Source organism: Myotis daubentonii, chromosome 4 (assembly GCF_963259705.1).
Source record: "Myotis daubentonii chromosome 4, mMyoDau2.1, whole genome shotgun sequence".
In the NCBI taxonomy this organism is placed as follows: domain Eukaryota; kingdom Metazoa; phylum Chordata; class Mammalia; order Chiroptera; family Vespertilionidae; genus Myotis; species Myotis daubentonii.
This window is the reverse complement of record NC_081843.1, coordinates 16101845-16117555: the sequence shown is the minus strand read 5'-3', so window position 1 is coordinate 16117555 and position 15711 is coordinate 16101845. Positions and strand designations below refer to the sequence as shown.

General features: G+C 45.9%; 1 protein-coding gene across 3 annotated transcripts in view; it reads left to right on the top strand.

Annotated features, from left to right (window-relative positions):
• Positions 1 to 265: 265 nt before the first annotated feature.
• The window catches only part of CREBBP (CREB binding protein), a 169084-nt gene continuing 153638 nt past the window's right edge, over positions 266 to 15711 (top strand). For all 3 annotated transcript variants that reach the window (XM_059692949.1, XM_059692948.1, XM_059692947.1), the window contains exon 1: positions 266 to 1158. In XM_059692949.1, the coding sequence (XP_059548932.1) occupies positions 1074 to 1158 (85 nt within the window). In that variant the 5' untranslated portion in view covers positions 266 to 1073. The remainder of the gene's footprint in view (positions 1159 to 15711) is intronic.

The following is a 15711-nucleotide window of genomic DNA, read 5'->3' as shown; positions in this document are numbered from 1 at the left end:
AGTCGGAACAAAAGTGGAGGCCGGGCCGGGAGCCCGGGGTCCCGCAGGCCCGGCCGCCGCCCCGCAGCCTCGCCGCCTGACACTCCGCGGCGGCGCCTTCGGCCCTTCCGCCCGATCGTGCTCGGCTCTTTCCGCCGCGGTCGCGCAGGTGGAGGAGGCGGGGCGGGGGCCGTGCGTGGTGACGCCGCGGGGGGGTGACGCACTGGCGTGCCCCGCCCCCTCCCCCTCCCCGTTCAGGCTCTGGAAAGAGAAGAAAAAAAACTTTCTTTTTTTTTTTAATTGAGGAATCAACAGCCGCCATCTTGTCGCGGACCCGACCGGGGCTTCGAGCGCGATCTACTCGGCCCCGCCGGTCCCGGGCCCCACAACCGCCCGCGCACCCCGCTCCGCCCGGCCGTCCCGCTCCGCCCGGCCCTCGGCGCCCGCTCCGGCGGCCCCGCTCCCCTCTCGGCTCGGCCTCCCGGAGCCGCGGCGGCGGCGGCAGCGGCGGCGGCGGCGGCGGAACGGGGGGTGGGGGGGCGCGGCGGCGGCGGCTCCGCTTCGCGCATTGTTTTTCCTTACGGCGGCCGGCTGCGGGCGGGGAGCGGAGCCCGGAGCCCCTCGGTCGTCGGGCCGCGAGCGAATTAATTAAGTGGGGCGCGGGGGGGGGGGGGTAGTGAGGCGGCGGCGCGGCGGCGGCACCATGTTCCCCGGGACTGCCTAAGCCGGCCGGCCGGGCGCCGTCGCTGCCTGCCGGGCCCGGGGGGGCGGCTGGGCCGCCGGGGCGCCCCCGCCGCGGAGTGTCGCGCTCGGGAGGCGGGCAGGGGATGAGGGGGCCGCGGCCGGCGGCGGCGGCGGCGGCGGCCGGGGGCGGGCGGTGAGCGCTGCGGGGCGCTGTTGCTGTGGCTGAGATTTGGCCGCCGCCTCCCCCACCCGGCTCTGCGCCCTCCCTCCCTCTCGGCGCTCGCTCGCGGCTCGCCGCTCGCGCTCGCTCCTCTCCCCTCGCAGCCGGCCGGGGCGGCGCCGACCCCTGCCCCGGAGCCCTCGCCGGCCCGGCCGTCCGCTCTCGGGGCTGTTGTCGAGAGCAGGTGAAAATGGCCGAAAACTTGCTGGACGGACCGCCCAACCCCAAGCGAGCCAAACTCAGCTCGCCCGGCTTCCCGGCGAATGACAGCACAGGTGAGGAGGGGGCCGGGCGGGGGGCGGGGGGCGCTGTCAGATCGCCCCGAAGGCGAGGGCCCCCGGAGAGCCGAGCTCGGCGGCGTGCCGTCGGAGCACCCCCCCAGCGGAGCCCCTTCCCCGGAGCCCCGCCGGAGAGGGGAAGTTTGTGGGGCGACTGTCCGGGCCCGAGGTGGGGGCAGATGCCCGGTGCGCTCGGGTTTCCCGGAGTTAGTGAGCCCTCCTCGCGTGCAAAACCGAATGGCACTTCCAGGGAGAGAAAGTAAAGCGGAGCGTGTTTATTTCGCGTGGGGATTCCGCCCGCCTCCCGCAGCCGCCGTGTGTCAACACACGCGTGGGGGGAGGGGGGGTGACAGCGGAGGGGGCGTTAGCGTGAGGGCTGGAGAGGGAGCGGCGCCGCGGACCCCAGGTGTTTTCTGAGTCGGTGACATTCCCGCGGCTGCGGCCCGAAGACGCTCGGCGGAGCCGCCAGCCTGTGAGTTACAACTTAGAAGTTTCTTGGAGTGTTTTTGAAAACTCTTTGTTGTTTGGTCACCTATATCGTGCCCTCTTTTCACCACCCCGAACTTCGTTAGCAAGATGTCCTAAAAGTTGCTGTGGTGTGTTTAATTTCACAAAAGTGTAACTTTAGAAGGAAGTTAAATAGAGCAGATTCGCTGGGGCTGCAGTCACCATTGGAGCGCATGTTGCTTTTACAGTGTTAGGTATGTAAAAATCAAGAAATTATGATTTCTTAAAAATAAACATTTTATCAGGATACTGAGTAAATCATTTTTTTTTTTTTTTATTAACCAGCTTCCTTGAAAACTTTCTTAGGTATTCATCATTTGCCTAAGAGAAGTATTTTAGTTTTCCATTCATTTAATAATTCTGGGTTCTTCTGGGCTGGTTCATGGTAGCATTGTGAACCAGTTGTATTTCCTCTTTTAGAGCTCTTCTTTGCAGTAAAAACTTGCTGCCGCTTAGGAACAGTTCTGTCTCCGGTGTAGCTTGCATTTCTCCAGTCCCATCTTGGAGTAGCAGCATCTGAAAATCAGTTTATAACGAATGGGTCCAAATTGAATTACATTGCTGTAGCAATCCCTTCATATTTGTAGCAGACAACAGCTGTTCAGCTTCTGCCAATATTTCTATGACTGACCACTAGCATATTTCTGAAAAAAATCTATTTCTGTTTAAACAAAACTTGAATTTTATGGTTCCGGTTTTAATACAGTTCTTACAGTATTAGTTAATGTAGAAGTAAGCCAAACAACTTTTTAAAAAAATCTGTCATGAGATTCTTGTCTAATTAAAATGAAATTTGTTAAACAGTGGGGAGGAATAAATAAGTCTCATTGAATATAAAAGTCTCTAATAAGACTTAAAAACAAAGATTTGAGTTTAATGTTAATTTTATAAAATCAACTAATGTGAAGTGAGAAATGTGATTTAAACGCCCTTTTACCGCAGAACAGATCTTTGCTTGATTAATCTTGCCATGTTTGAGTGAAATGTAGATTATTACAAGCAAGTTCAGCTTTGAAGATTGTTCTCTGAAACAACTTTTTGGATGGCTTTTTCAGCTTTGCTATTGTTGAATGAGGGTATTGCAGATTTCGTTTTATACAGAGGAAGAAATTGGTAACTAAGACTTAACAAAAAGGCTTGTCCTACTATATACATCTAGCTGTTTCCAAGATAGAGTCCAAAGGATGGCTTTTGAGTAGTTTGGTTACTTGGATGGTCAGATATTTAGTGTGCTGCTAATCACAATGAAATTTATTAGAAAGGATTTTCCATTCTTGCCCACTTTTCCCCCGTTCCTTTCCAATTTTGTTCCTCATGAGATATGTTATCGTGAAAGGGTGAATTAGTGTGGGGGGCCAAGGAGGGAATCACCGAGGATATTAAACAAGATACAACTTCGTCCCCTGTAACTAGTAGTCTAAGACAGATCTTAAGGCCTTAGATAAAGGAAATAAAGGACTAATGGAATTACACTACAAAGAGTCAAAGGAGTGAAGGCATTTGGTTAGATGGGAAAGTGAGGAGAGACCTGGGAATAACATTCTTGAGAGACTCAACCTTATTTTAGTGAGGAATTGTGTGTTTGAGGCTTCTAGGAGAAAATTGAGCCAGTAGGAACAAGGTGTGTTCCCTGCTCTGGTGGTAAAATTTGAGGGAGAGGAACTCTGTGCATGGGAAGAGCTGAGGGGTTAGAATTGGAAAGAGGCCTGAGAAACAAGAGAGAGCTACTTGGACTGCCGATGCCGTGCATGCATATCTGTGGGGACTGGCCTGTGATGAGTCTGGGGGCCAAGAGAACAGAACCCCTGCTCTTGGGGAGCGGATCAGCCAAAGTGCTGTATGACTGGCAGGCACTTGCAGTCTATCAGGAGGTGCGTGGATGTGTATAAAACACTCCACAGTGAAGTAAGGCAGCATCTCCAGGTGATATGCCACTGCCACCAATGGCAGGCAGGAGAGGTCAGGAAAGTCTGAGGAGAGCATGCAGCGGTGATTCGGAAATAGGGAATGCGCCCCAAAGGAGGGCAGAAGAGGAAGAAGCTTAAACACTTTCACACAACTGTATTCTTCCTTTATTTGGCACCCTTTATAAGAAGTAGGACTTTGTGTTACCAGTATATAGTTAGTTGAGTGTTTTGGAAACTTCTTCATTTAATATGTCCAAATTATAACAGCATATTAGTCTTTCAACAGCAGGATTCATGATTGCACAGTGTAGGGGAAATAAATATCTAGGCAAGCAGTAGACGTTTTTTGGTCAGCTTAATTGAGGCCAAATTTACATACAACAAATAGGTTTTATAAAAAAAAGTGCAATAAGGCTGCCTTCTAAAAATTGAAGATAGATATATCTCATGTGTAAGTGTCCCACATTCGTGATTACATTGTATGTGAATCCCTGTAAGTGTAATAGAAAACTATATTTAAAGAAAGCTTATGGTAAATACGGCTATCAACCAAATTACTTTTTACAATAAAATTATGATCTTTTTTGTGTGTGCGGTGCTTTATGCATCAGAGTGCTTTTCTCTCCATCATCTCAGTTTGTTCCTCACGGCATCCTGTGAGGTAGGAAGGGGAGATACTATTCCTGCTGCTTCTCGGTGCGGCACCATACTTGAGAGAGGTAATCTGCCCAAAATAAGAGGGTCAAAACCAGAACCAAACCAAAATTAGTAAATAGGTCTATTCAATCTACATCCATAAATATGGAATTTGCTTTAATCATGAACCCAGGAGACTGCAGTACTTGGCAAGTTTCAGTAGCATAACTCTAGCAAGTGAATTAAATCCCTGCGGGGAAAGTTTGTAATCACTGTGGAGGGAGCAGGGCTGTGTTCTTCCTGCTGGGGCTCGGGGCAGAGACTCCCCCTTCCCTCTGGTTTTGGCAGCAACAGGATACACTTTGGTCTTATCTTCGTGGTTATTGCAGTGAATAATCGAGGCCCGTCAAATTATTTCATCTCTTAACTAAGTTCTGGCTAAATAGGAAGTGTAAGTTTTGTAGAGACTTCTAGGGCTAGGGCTTGTCATGACTTTGCTTTGCTTTTGTTAGAAAAGTAGGGGCTTTTAAATAACTGAGAAGGGTGAAGTTCCTCAGGGGTGATGGCAATGAATCCCATCAAGGTGCTTTGGCAGTTGATCAGAAGATTGAAAATCATTCCTGTTTAACATTCAGATTTGATTCTGTAATTCTTAAACAGAATTGAAAATGAGTTCTAAAGGGACTGAGGCTTAATTCTACAGTCAGAAGTTGATGCTGAGATTGTTAGTATTTTGTTTTGTTTTTAAATGTTTTTATTGATTTCAAAGAGAGGAAGGGAGAGGGAGAGAGAGAGAGAAACATCAGTGATGAGAATTATCAACCAGCTGCCTCCTGCATGCCCCCTACTGGGGGGGTCAAGCCCGAAACCCCAGCATGTGCAGTGCCTACTGGAGCTGTGACCTTCTGGATCATTGATGCTCAACCACTGAGCCACATCAGCTGGGCTAGCCAATGTTTTAAAAACTTCTGACTTGTGTCCTTATGGTAGTGTAACAAAGTATATTATGTGGGGCTACATAAATGCCAACTTTGTATTTTTATTTAGTGTGTTTGAAAACAAAACAGTTACCCTGGCCAGTGTGACAAACGGGTTAGAACGCTTGCCCGAGCACCAAAGGGTTTCAGGTTTGATCCCTGGGCTCCAGGTCAGGTTGTGTGTAGGAGGCAACCAGTTGATATATCTCTCACATTGATGTTTCTCTCTCTTCCTTCTGCTCTCTTAAAAAAATCAATGGAAAATATATCCTTGGGTAAGGATTAACAAGGAAAAAAAAAACCACACCACAAAATAGTTAAAAATGATTTTGCCAAATAATGCTGTTAAAATGAAGTGTACCTATTGTGTAAAGCAAGATTAGGAAAGCTTGGTTTATGAGCCATTTTGGTTCTTGGGGTAACCTTAGTCAGGACACCATCTCTTTTTCTTTTCATTGATTTGGGGGTAGGAGGAGAGGGAGGGAGGGAGGGAGAGAGAGAGAAAAATACCATTATCTGTTCCACTTATTTATGCATTCATTGCGTTGTATGTGCTCTGACCAGGGATCAAAACTACAACCGTGGCATATAGGGACAGCACTCTAACCAACTGAGCTACCCAGCCAGGCCAGGGTAAAATACCACCTTTTTATCTTATCCAAACCAGTACTTGAAATATATTTCAAGAAACCAAAGCGTGCCGAAACCAGTTTGGCTCAGTGGATAGAGCGTCGGCCTGTGGACTGAGAGGTCCCAGGTTCGATTCCGGTCAAGGGCATGTACCTGGGTTGTGGGCACATCCCCAGTGGGAGATGTGCAGGAGGCAGCTGATCGATGTTTCTCTCTCATCGATGTTTCTAACTCTCTATCTCTCTCCCTTTCTCTCTGTAAAAAATCAATAAAATATATTAAAAAAAAAAAAAAAGAAAGAAAGAAACCAAAGCGCATGTGAAGAGGTATTTCTCAAATGAGATTGGGAATAGCCAAGGAACTTAAGTTCAGGCCTTCCCAGAACCATTGTGTACTGATGGCTGTAGTTTGCACCATTCCCAAACTTTTTTTTTGGTTAATTCTCACTCGAGGGTGTTTTTTTCCCATTGATTTTCAGAGAGAGTGGAATGGAGGGAGGGAGTGGTAGAGAGAGGGAGAGAGAGAAACATTGATGTGAGACACATCGATTGGTTGCCTCCCTCATGCCCCCTGACCAGAGTTGGATTGAACCAGGTACATGTCTTTGACTAGGAATTGAATCCATGATCCTTTGATGCTCAGGCTGATGCCCCAATTCCTGAGACACTGGCCAGGGCCCCACAACTTTATTATGTAATACACGGGTGGGCAGACTTTTTGTAGAGGACCTATTTTCAGTTTTGTGGACCCTGTGATTTGTTACAGCTACTCAACACTGCCATTTTAGCAAGAAAGCTGTCCTGGACAGTAATACAGGAATCGGTGTGGCTATGTGCCAGTAAAACTACAATTTGGCCCTCGGTGTGGGGGCCCTAATGTCATGTGCGACGAATGCTCTGAGGATCCATTAGGAGCACTGGACTGCCGGGGTTGCACTAGTCTTAGATGCCTCTGAAGAGTTTGAGGATCAGTTGAACAGCAGCAGCACAGGTTTTTTGAGCACCTACTATGCACTTATCTGACTGCTAACCCTCAAGCACGGGGAGCAGGGCTTCATAAGCCCTTGAGATGCAGTGAGCCACATGGGGAGCCGCCGACAGAGCCCCTCTGTCTTTTTTGTTCCTTTTAAACACTTTTACATATAATTTAAAATCAGGTAAGTTTAACAAAAACAATTAATTAAGGTGATTTTGTTCCTTTGCTTGTCGTTTTGCTCTTCGTTGTCATCTTCTGCCCTCCAAGTCTGCATCTTCCAGTGAAACTTGAAGGTGAGCTGCTCTGCTCTGCAAGAGCTTGTAAGATCTTTTCACAGCCATATTCTCATTGCTGGGAGCGGTGCCTGGCACATGACCCTCTGGAAATACTTGAGGGAATGAGGGAATGAATGTGCAGTATTTATCTTTCAAAGTTCTTATATTTTTTTCTCACAAGATAGTGCTTTTAAGTTAATTGCCACAAATTTTAAGATCTGTATGTCCTAATCCTAAGTTCTGTTGAGATACAGATGTGTACCTGTGCATTTTCACCTGTAGACCAACCTGGCTAGCTGTAGGAGTACTCAGGCTAGGGCCTATTTGGGGCTCTTATAGGCTTCTTGGGGTTTCCTTAGTGGTGGTAGCACAGGTCATGGTGTTGACTGGACAGTATGGGGGTGAAAGCACTGGCTCTGGAGCCCGGGAAAGTGGGTGCAGTCTCTCTCCCTCCTCTTCGCTAGCATCATGACCCTGGTAAGTTAGATCAGTTATCTGAACCTCAATTTCTTCATCTATAAAATAGAGATAATCACCATTCTCATCTCAAAGGGTGGTTATGAGAGTAGAATGAAATGATGTGTGAAAAGTGCCTGGTCTGAAGTAAGTGCTTAGTGCATGGCTGCTGGAACTGTCCTCATCAGGGAAGGTGGGTGTGCCCTGTAGTCCAAACTCACTGGCAGTGCTCATTTGATTGGACTAGAGATTTGTTTGTCGATGGTTCTGGAACCTTGTATGCATATCCACACAGGTCCATTGAGGAGATCTGTTGTAGTGTAGCTCACTGAGTGAGTATATAGCCAAAAATTATATAATCAATACTATTGATTTTTGCCACCACTTCAATTGTATTTTTTAAATAGGAACAGAATGGCCATGAAATTCTAAAATTGCAAAAACTTAAGTGGTGTGGTATGTTCTGAAAATTCTTGCTAATTTTGAAGCATATTTCATGGACTGTTTAAGTATCAAATGAATATGTGATTCTACTTCTTTACTGGATATATTGCAGTTCAGTCTGAGGTACCTGTTAGGCCAATGATGGCGAACCTATGACACGTGTGTCAGAGGTGACACACGAACTTATTTTTTTTTGGTTGATTTTTCTTTGTTAAATGGCATTTAAATATATAACATAAATATCAAAAATATAAATCTTTGTTTTACTATGGTTGCAAATATCAAAAAATTTCTATGTGTGACACGGCACCAGAGTTAAGTTAGGGTTTTTCAAAATGCTGACACGCCGAGCTCAGAAGGTTCGCCATCACTGTGTTAGGCAGTAGCAGTGTACAAAGGATTCTGATCAATGCTTTTGAGTAGCTTAGAATTGTGTTGACAAGATGAGACTCAAAGTCAAAACTTGAAAAAGAACACAAAATGCAATCAAATGCTAAATGCATGAGTCAGAAAGGGCAACCCGAAGAGGGCTTCATTTATACACCTGCTCGTTACTGGATGCCCCTGTTTGCAGAAGCCCAGGGCTGGGCGTCCAAGTGAGGGATAGCACCTTAGACTTAGGGGGATGGGTGAAGGGCCTTGGCTAAGAGAAGCACACACCAGCAATAGCCTGGTGGGCCCTCTGTGCTCCTGGACTCTGGTGCCTCTTGGGCCTCTCTCTCCCGCTGGGCCAGAGCAAGGAGCCAGATAGTTGGGGAGCCTGCTGGTTTTCTGTGCCTCTTTGTTATTGGGAGAGACACCCTGGTCATTCTCAACAGTTTTGCTTTTGTAGGTGTGATCGCCCTGGGGCTCTCATCTATGTCCGTCTTCTCTGGTTGTCCCAGACAGTCGCTCATAAGCTCTCATAAGCTCTGGCCTTGCCTTCTGTTTTTCAGCACATTGCCTGGTGTTCCTTCAGCCTGCTCTGAGGCCTTTTCCTACTGATTCCTCTCTCCTCAGAATTCCATTCCATGGCTAATGGGCTCCTTGGGTCTGGTGTGCTTGTCCACGGCCCTGCATTAACTATTCCACACTCCCAGTTCAGTCTTAGGTTTAACTTTCAGGAACATGCTTCCATTGCAGCATATCACTGGTGCCAAAGTGTAAGCTCTCTGCCAGTGCTTGTTGCGACGGGGTGGGGGGCTTTGTATATTCGACTTTGCATGGGGGCTGTGATCCTTTGACACAGGAAAGAGTCATGCACAGGGTCCAGTGGGAGCAGAGCAGGGCTTTGACTGAAGAGAAGTGACTCAGATTTGGTGGAGAGCTCTTTGGACAATGGAAGAGGGGCAGGAAAGGCATGGAAGTAAGCAAAAGTGGTTTGTTGTTTTCCAAGTTCTTAGACAATTTTGAGAATGTTGCTGTATTTGAAAAACTGCCTTTAAGGTGTGTTTTTTTGTTCTAAATTTGGGAAGCAAGGCTATTTTTGAGCTCTATGTCTAAAAGTTAATTCTTTTCTTTTTAAACCTTACCCTTAGAAAGACTTGGATAGCATCTCCCATGTGACACTTTCCCCCATGTTTCATTTCCATTAATCAAAAGAAAGTTTACTTGAACTATAGCTAAGAATAGTAAAATTTAATGGTGACAAAAATTTCACTTTGACTAAATCTGACTTTCCTATTTCTAGGTGTTCCATCTGCTTCTATTTGAAAATCTCTTAATTTTCCAGTCTTTCTAATAACACCTGTGTTTTACTGTATATAGTAGGTGTCTCTCTCTCTCTCTTTCTCTCTTTTTAGATCCTCACCTGAGGATATGCTGATTGATTTTAGAGAGGAGAGGGGGAAGGGGGCGGGGGGAGAGAGAAATATATTGACCGGTTAGTTGTCTTCTGTGCATGCCCCAACCGGGGATAGATCCCGCAACCTAAGTATGTGTCCTGAGTGGGAATTGAACCTGCAACCTTCACTGTACAGGACAATGCTCCAACCATCTGAGCCACACCGACCAGAGCTACAGTAGGTGTCTCTTAAGTAATTGTAGCTGTTTAATGGGGTTGTACAATTCTTGTACAAGCCTTTTATAACTTAAAAGCTTCTCTTTGCACTACCCCCCCAAATATTTTGTGGTTTTTTCTTATCAAAACTATATTATAATCAATGAAATAGCATGAAAAATAAGCTACTATTCTCTATAAGAGTCTGTAGAGAGAGGCTTGTGAAATATTTAAAGTGTATTTGGCATTTGATTACAAACTGAATGATGACACTTGGGGACTATAGAAATCTATCAAATAATTAGAGTTTGCTTGCTTTGACAATTATGGACTATAAGAGCTTGACCCAATTCCTTTGGATTAAAATATTTTTAGTATTTGTCACCTGATTAAAAGTAGAACCTTCTAACCATGACTCAGAGTTGAAGGAAATGTCAGAGCTTTTTATATGGGATGTGGGCATTGTGGTAGTAAGGAGGGAGCCCTGGCCTCCACTCAGAGTAGACACTGAATCTTGCCTCCCAGCTCATCAACTTTGTGACTTGGGGTCCATGACTTTACCTTTGAGCTGTGGCAGGGTTGGGGGAGGGTTGTCTCATCTCTAAAATGATTTTTTTCTTCTAGAACTTTCCATTTCTTTTTACTTTAATAAGCTTTGTATACTGGAGCTACTATGGTTCCTGGAATATAGCAGGTTGTGGCAGCTGTTATTACTGTTTAATTGTGTGGGAAACTATATGTTACCAACCTCTCTGGCTGGTGAAGGTTGGGATGATGTAGGCTATGAGTCTGACCCAGAACCAGATCCTTGGAAGTTCCTTGCTGAGTAAATGTGAAGACACCTCCCCTGCCTGTTTTGCCTCCAGCACCAGGGCTAGTGTAGTCTCAGAACCAGCTTGCAGAAGAGTGAATTAGAAGTTGAGATTCAGGCATCTTATAAAACTAGTAATAGTTGGACATCTTTTACTCAGTCTGGATTTGAAGTTAAAAGCTGTTATTTTATTGGAAAATTGAAGTCTTAATGAAACTATTTTTCTAGTATTTCAGAACAAGGGCTTGATTTAGGTTAGGATTTAAAAGGGAAAAGCAAGTGGTGAAATTACAAAAATTGTCTCTTTTTTTCTTTTTTTTCAATCCTCACCCAAGGAGTGGGGATATTTTTCCCTTTGGTTTCTAGAGAGAATGGAAGGGAGTCGGGTGGGGGAGAGTGAGAGAAAGAAAGAAACATAAATGTGAGAGACATGTGGATTGGTCCCCTACCGTACTAGAACTGGCAACCCAGGTACGTGCCTTTGACTGGGAATTGAACCTACGACTCTCCAGTGGGCAAGCCAGTGCTCTAACTATATTATAATCAACTAGAGGCCTGGTGCACAAAAATTTGTGCACTTGGGGGGGAAGGGGGGGTCCCTCAGCCCAGCCTGTGCCCTCTCGCAGTCTGGGACCCCTCGGGAGATAATGACCTGCTGGCTTAGGCCTGCTCCCGGGTGGCAGAGGGCAGGCCCAATCCCTAGGTGCAGCCCCTGGTCGGGCTCAGAGCAGGGCCAATTGGGGAGTTGGGGCGCCGCCCCCTGTCATGCACAGAGCAGGGCGGATTGGGAGGTTGCAATGCCACCCTCAGTCACACTCAGGGTAGGGCCGATTGGGGGGTTGGGGCACTGCCCCCTGTCACACTCAAGGCAGGGTTGATAGGGAGGTTGGTGCCACCCCCTGTCACGCACAGAGCAGGGCCAATCAGGGGGTTGGGGCGCTGCCCCCTGTCACGCACAGAGCAGGGCCCATCAGGGGTGTTGGGGCTCCGTACCCTGTCACACACAGAGCAGGGCTGATCAGGGAGTTGAGAAGCTCCCCACTGTCACTCACAGAGTAGGGCCGATCAGGGGGTTGGGACGCCTTCCCCTGTCAGGAACTGAGCAGGGCCAATAGGGAGGTTGTGGCCCCGCCCCCTGTCACACACAGAGCCGCAGGGCGATCAGGGGGTTTGGGCGCTGCCCCCTGTCACGCTGATCCCGGTGCTGGGAGGCCTCGCGGCTCCGCTGATCCTGGTGCTGGGAGGCATATTACCCTTTTACTATATAGGATAGAGGCCTGGTGCATGGGTGGGGGCTGGCAGGTTTGTCCTGAAGGGTGTCCTGGATCAGGGGGGGGTCCCCACTGGGGTGCCTGGCCAGCCTGGATGAGGGGATGATGCCTGTTTGCAGCTGGTCACACACCCTTCAGGGTGCAGGTCCCCACTGGGGTGCCTGGCCATCTGGGTAAGGGGCTGAGGGCTGTTTTCAGGCTGTCGGGTGACTGAAGCTCCCAACCGCTCCTTTTTTTCTTTTTTCTTTTTTTTTATTCTGGGCCAGCTTTAGCTGTGGCTCCAGCTCTGCGGCCTCTGCTGCTGAAAGCAGGTTTCTGGTTTGTTTAGGTTCTATAATTGAAACTCTGTATCAACTCCAGCTCTGAGATCCCAGCTCGCTGAAAGCTGGTTTCTGGGGTTTTGTTTAGCTTCTATATTTGTTACATAGTTGCTTAGAGTTGCAGCTCAGAGGCCTGCAGTGGCAGGCGGGGAACGTTGGAGTCCTCCGTCACTGAAGCAAGCAAGCCTCATGTTAGTTTCAAGCTGCCTGGCTGCCGGCGGCCATCTTGGCTGGCAGTTAATTTGCATATCGCCCTGATTAGCCAATGGGAAGGGTAGCGGTCATACGCTAATTACCATGTTTCTCTTTTATTAGATAGGATGAGCCACGCCGGCCAAGGCTAGTCTTTTTTTTTTTCAGAAAACAGGGTTATAGGAGAAAATGGCCTTGGGATCACTATGCAGCTTAGTAAGGGTGATCGGATAAAGGAAATATCAGTGAAATTTAATCTTTTTGGTTCAGTTACCACTGGTCTTGGAAGGAGGAGATTCAGCTCCTTGCTTATTGTGGGACTTTTCTCTTCTTAAAAATAACAAAAAGACAAAGTATTGATTTTCTGTGTTGTTTTGGTTGTGCCTCTGCTACTATTGGGATTGTTTTTTGTTTGAAGAGCACAGCTTGCTCAGAGTTAAGCTTCTCTTAAAAAATCTCTGAGGAAATCATTTGAATTATCAAGAGATAATTCAATATTTTAACATGCACTGATGATTTTCTCAATCTTTTAATGTTTAAGGAAAAACTGATTCACAATAGTAAGAGAGTAGATTTAGACATTTTCTTTGAAATGCCAGTATTATTTTTTTTAAATATATTTTTATTGATTTCAGAGAGGAAGGGAGAGGGAGAGAGAGATAGAAACATCAATGATGAGAGAGAATCATTGATCGGCTGCCTCCTGCACGCCCCACACTGGAGAACAAGCCTGCAACCCGGGCATGTGCCCTGACTGGAACCAAACTGTGACCTCCTGGTTCATAGGTCGATGCTCAACCACTGAGCCACGCCAGCTGGGCGCTAGTGTTGTTATGATAATCTCTTAAGTTGGCACTGCCTAGTAGAACTTTCTGTGTTGATGGACATGTTCTATATCTGCACTGTCCAGTACTGGAACCATTGGCTTCTTGTGGTTATTTGAGCATTTGAACTGTTACTAATGTTACTCGGGAACTAAATTTTATTTAATTTTTATTATTGTAAATAGCCACATCTGGCTTCTGGCTTCTGCATTGTACAGCACAGACCTAAATACATTTACTTAAAGTCACTTGTCTGAAGTTTTCTTTAAGGTATTTGTTATCTAAAAGACAAAGTTCTTTTAAAGGGACTGTCTTTTAAAGATAGAAGGTACTTTCAGAAATATTCAGTGCTTTACATTTAGGATTATTCACTATTTAGAAAATATGTTACACTGTAGTGTCAGCCCTGGAGATCTGTTGGGGACACAACAGGCCTAGTGTCTTCCTTCATGGAAGGCATCTGTAGTCAGGTGTGACCTCAGAGGAGAGGTTCATGTATGATTAGAGTACAGGATAGAGTCTGTTCTGGATATGGGACGGCCTCTTAGGGGAAGAGGCATTAGCCCTGAGACCTGAGGCTGAACAGGCGATTTGGAGGAGGGGATACTATTCTAGGCTTGGAAACAGCATAAATAGCAAGTGTGAAGGTCTGGAGGTATAATCTCTTGAGTGTGTAATAGTTTTTGCAAAAACCAGTTTTGTTTTTGGTTTACGTTCATTGGGCTACCATTTAGAATCGGTGTGGTCTTGCTTCTGAGAGGTGGAGACTGCTGGTGTGGTCCTGCTCTTGGGAATTGGGGGAGCCGGGGTTCCAGTCTCAGTTCTACCATCTCATTCTTTTATTCAGCAAATATTTAAATACTTATAAAATTCAAATTAATTATATGTTTCTTATGTTGGATATTGGTAGGCCGTGGTGATAACAATGGTGGCTCTGTCCTCTTGGAACTCGGAGCATAGTGGTGTAGGCAGGCAATCCAGCAGGCCCACCAATGCCTGTCTACTTGCAAACTGAGATCAGAGTTGTGGCAGGAAGAAACTGGATGCTTCAGGTAGGATGGTCAGGGCAACTTCTTAGCAGAAAGGACGTTGGAGCTCTTGCAGGATGAATTATGTGGGAAGTCAGGCATCTGAAGGCAAGCAAAGTCGAGAGCCTCCAAGTGTCAGACCAGGGAGTCCAGGCCATTCTTTAGGGCTTTAAAAACAATACAAAACTTTAGAAACCAATCGCTTCCAGGGTATTTGGAGAAGTCCGGATAAGCTTTTCCAAGGTGTGTGTTTCCATCCAAGTTCCTATCTGCAAGGAGAGTTGAAAATTCTCTCTCTCTTCCCAAAATTCTCTCTCTTCTCCCACACCCCGTTGTAGGAGGGAAAAAACCATGAAAGTTGTTTAAAAATTTTTTTAAAGTGGGTAATATATTCATAGGGTTCAAAATTCCAAAAAGCACAAAAGAATGTTTGCTGGAAAGCCTCCCTCTCCTGTCTGTTTCCGGAGTCACCCAGTTTTACTCCCCACAGGTAACCAGTGTGCATTATTCTAGAGACATGCTATGCATATATAAGTACATGCTCTCTGTACTTTCTTCCCATAGTGACACATTATACTTGTCGTTCCACTATAAGTACATTTTGGACTAATAGACTCTCAGAGCTGTTGGATATACTAATTAATATTCATAGAGCAGTCTTCATTCTAAAAACACTTTTTAATGGTAAAATGTTTGGTGCTGTACTTAAATAACAAAGTTATTTTAGTGTTTTCAATATTCTGTATATGTAGGAAGAATTGAGGTTTTAAAAAATTTAATTCCATGCCATCTCAAAGAATATTAGAAGTTTTGTTACTGTCGTCATGTTGCACATCATGCAACCAGTTTGTTCATACCAAAGTTGTGTTTATTTTCCCAGTTTCTGGAAAAGATTCTTAAAACCTGTAGTTTTTATTATCCACCTTAGTAGATAATGTAGAACTATCTGTAACTTCTATATCAAGCAGATAAAGTGGAAATCAGTTTCTTGCTTGGTAGGACTACTATGGATATTCATATTAATGCCAGGCCTTTTCATTAATTTAGTTAATTAATTTAGAGATTGCAAAACATTATTAAAGTGACCAAAAGTCCTTCAGAAGAGGAGTAGCTGAGTCCTCTACTATTGCAGATGTGGAGGAGGGAGAGTGATGGGCATTTAAGAGAGAAGATAAATTTATTAGATCATTACCTAAAAGAGATGGAGAACAAAAATGATAATTAGATTTTTTAGGGGTAAAAGGATATTTACTAGTGTGTGCATAGATTTCCAGAAGGAAATCTCTAGAAATTGTTTTTCTTAGGGGTGAGGAATTGGG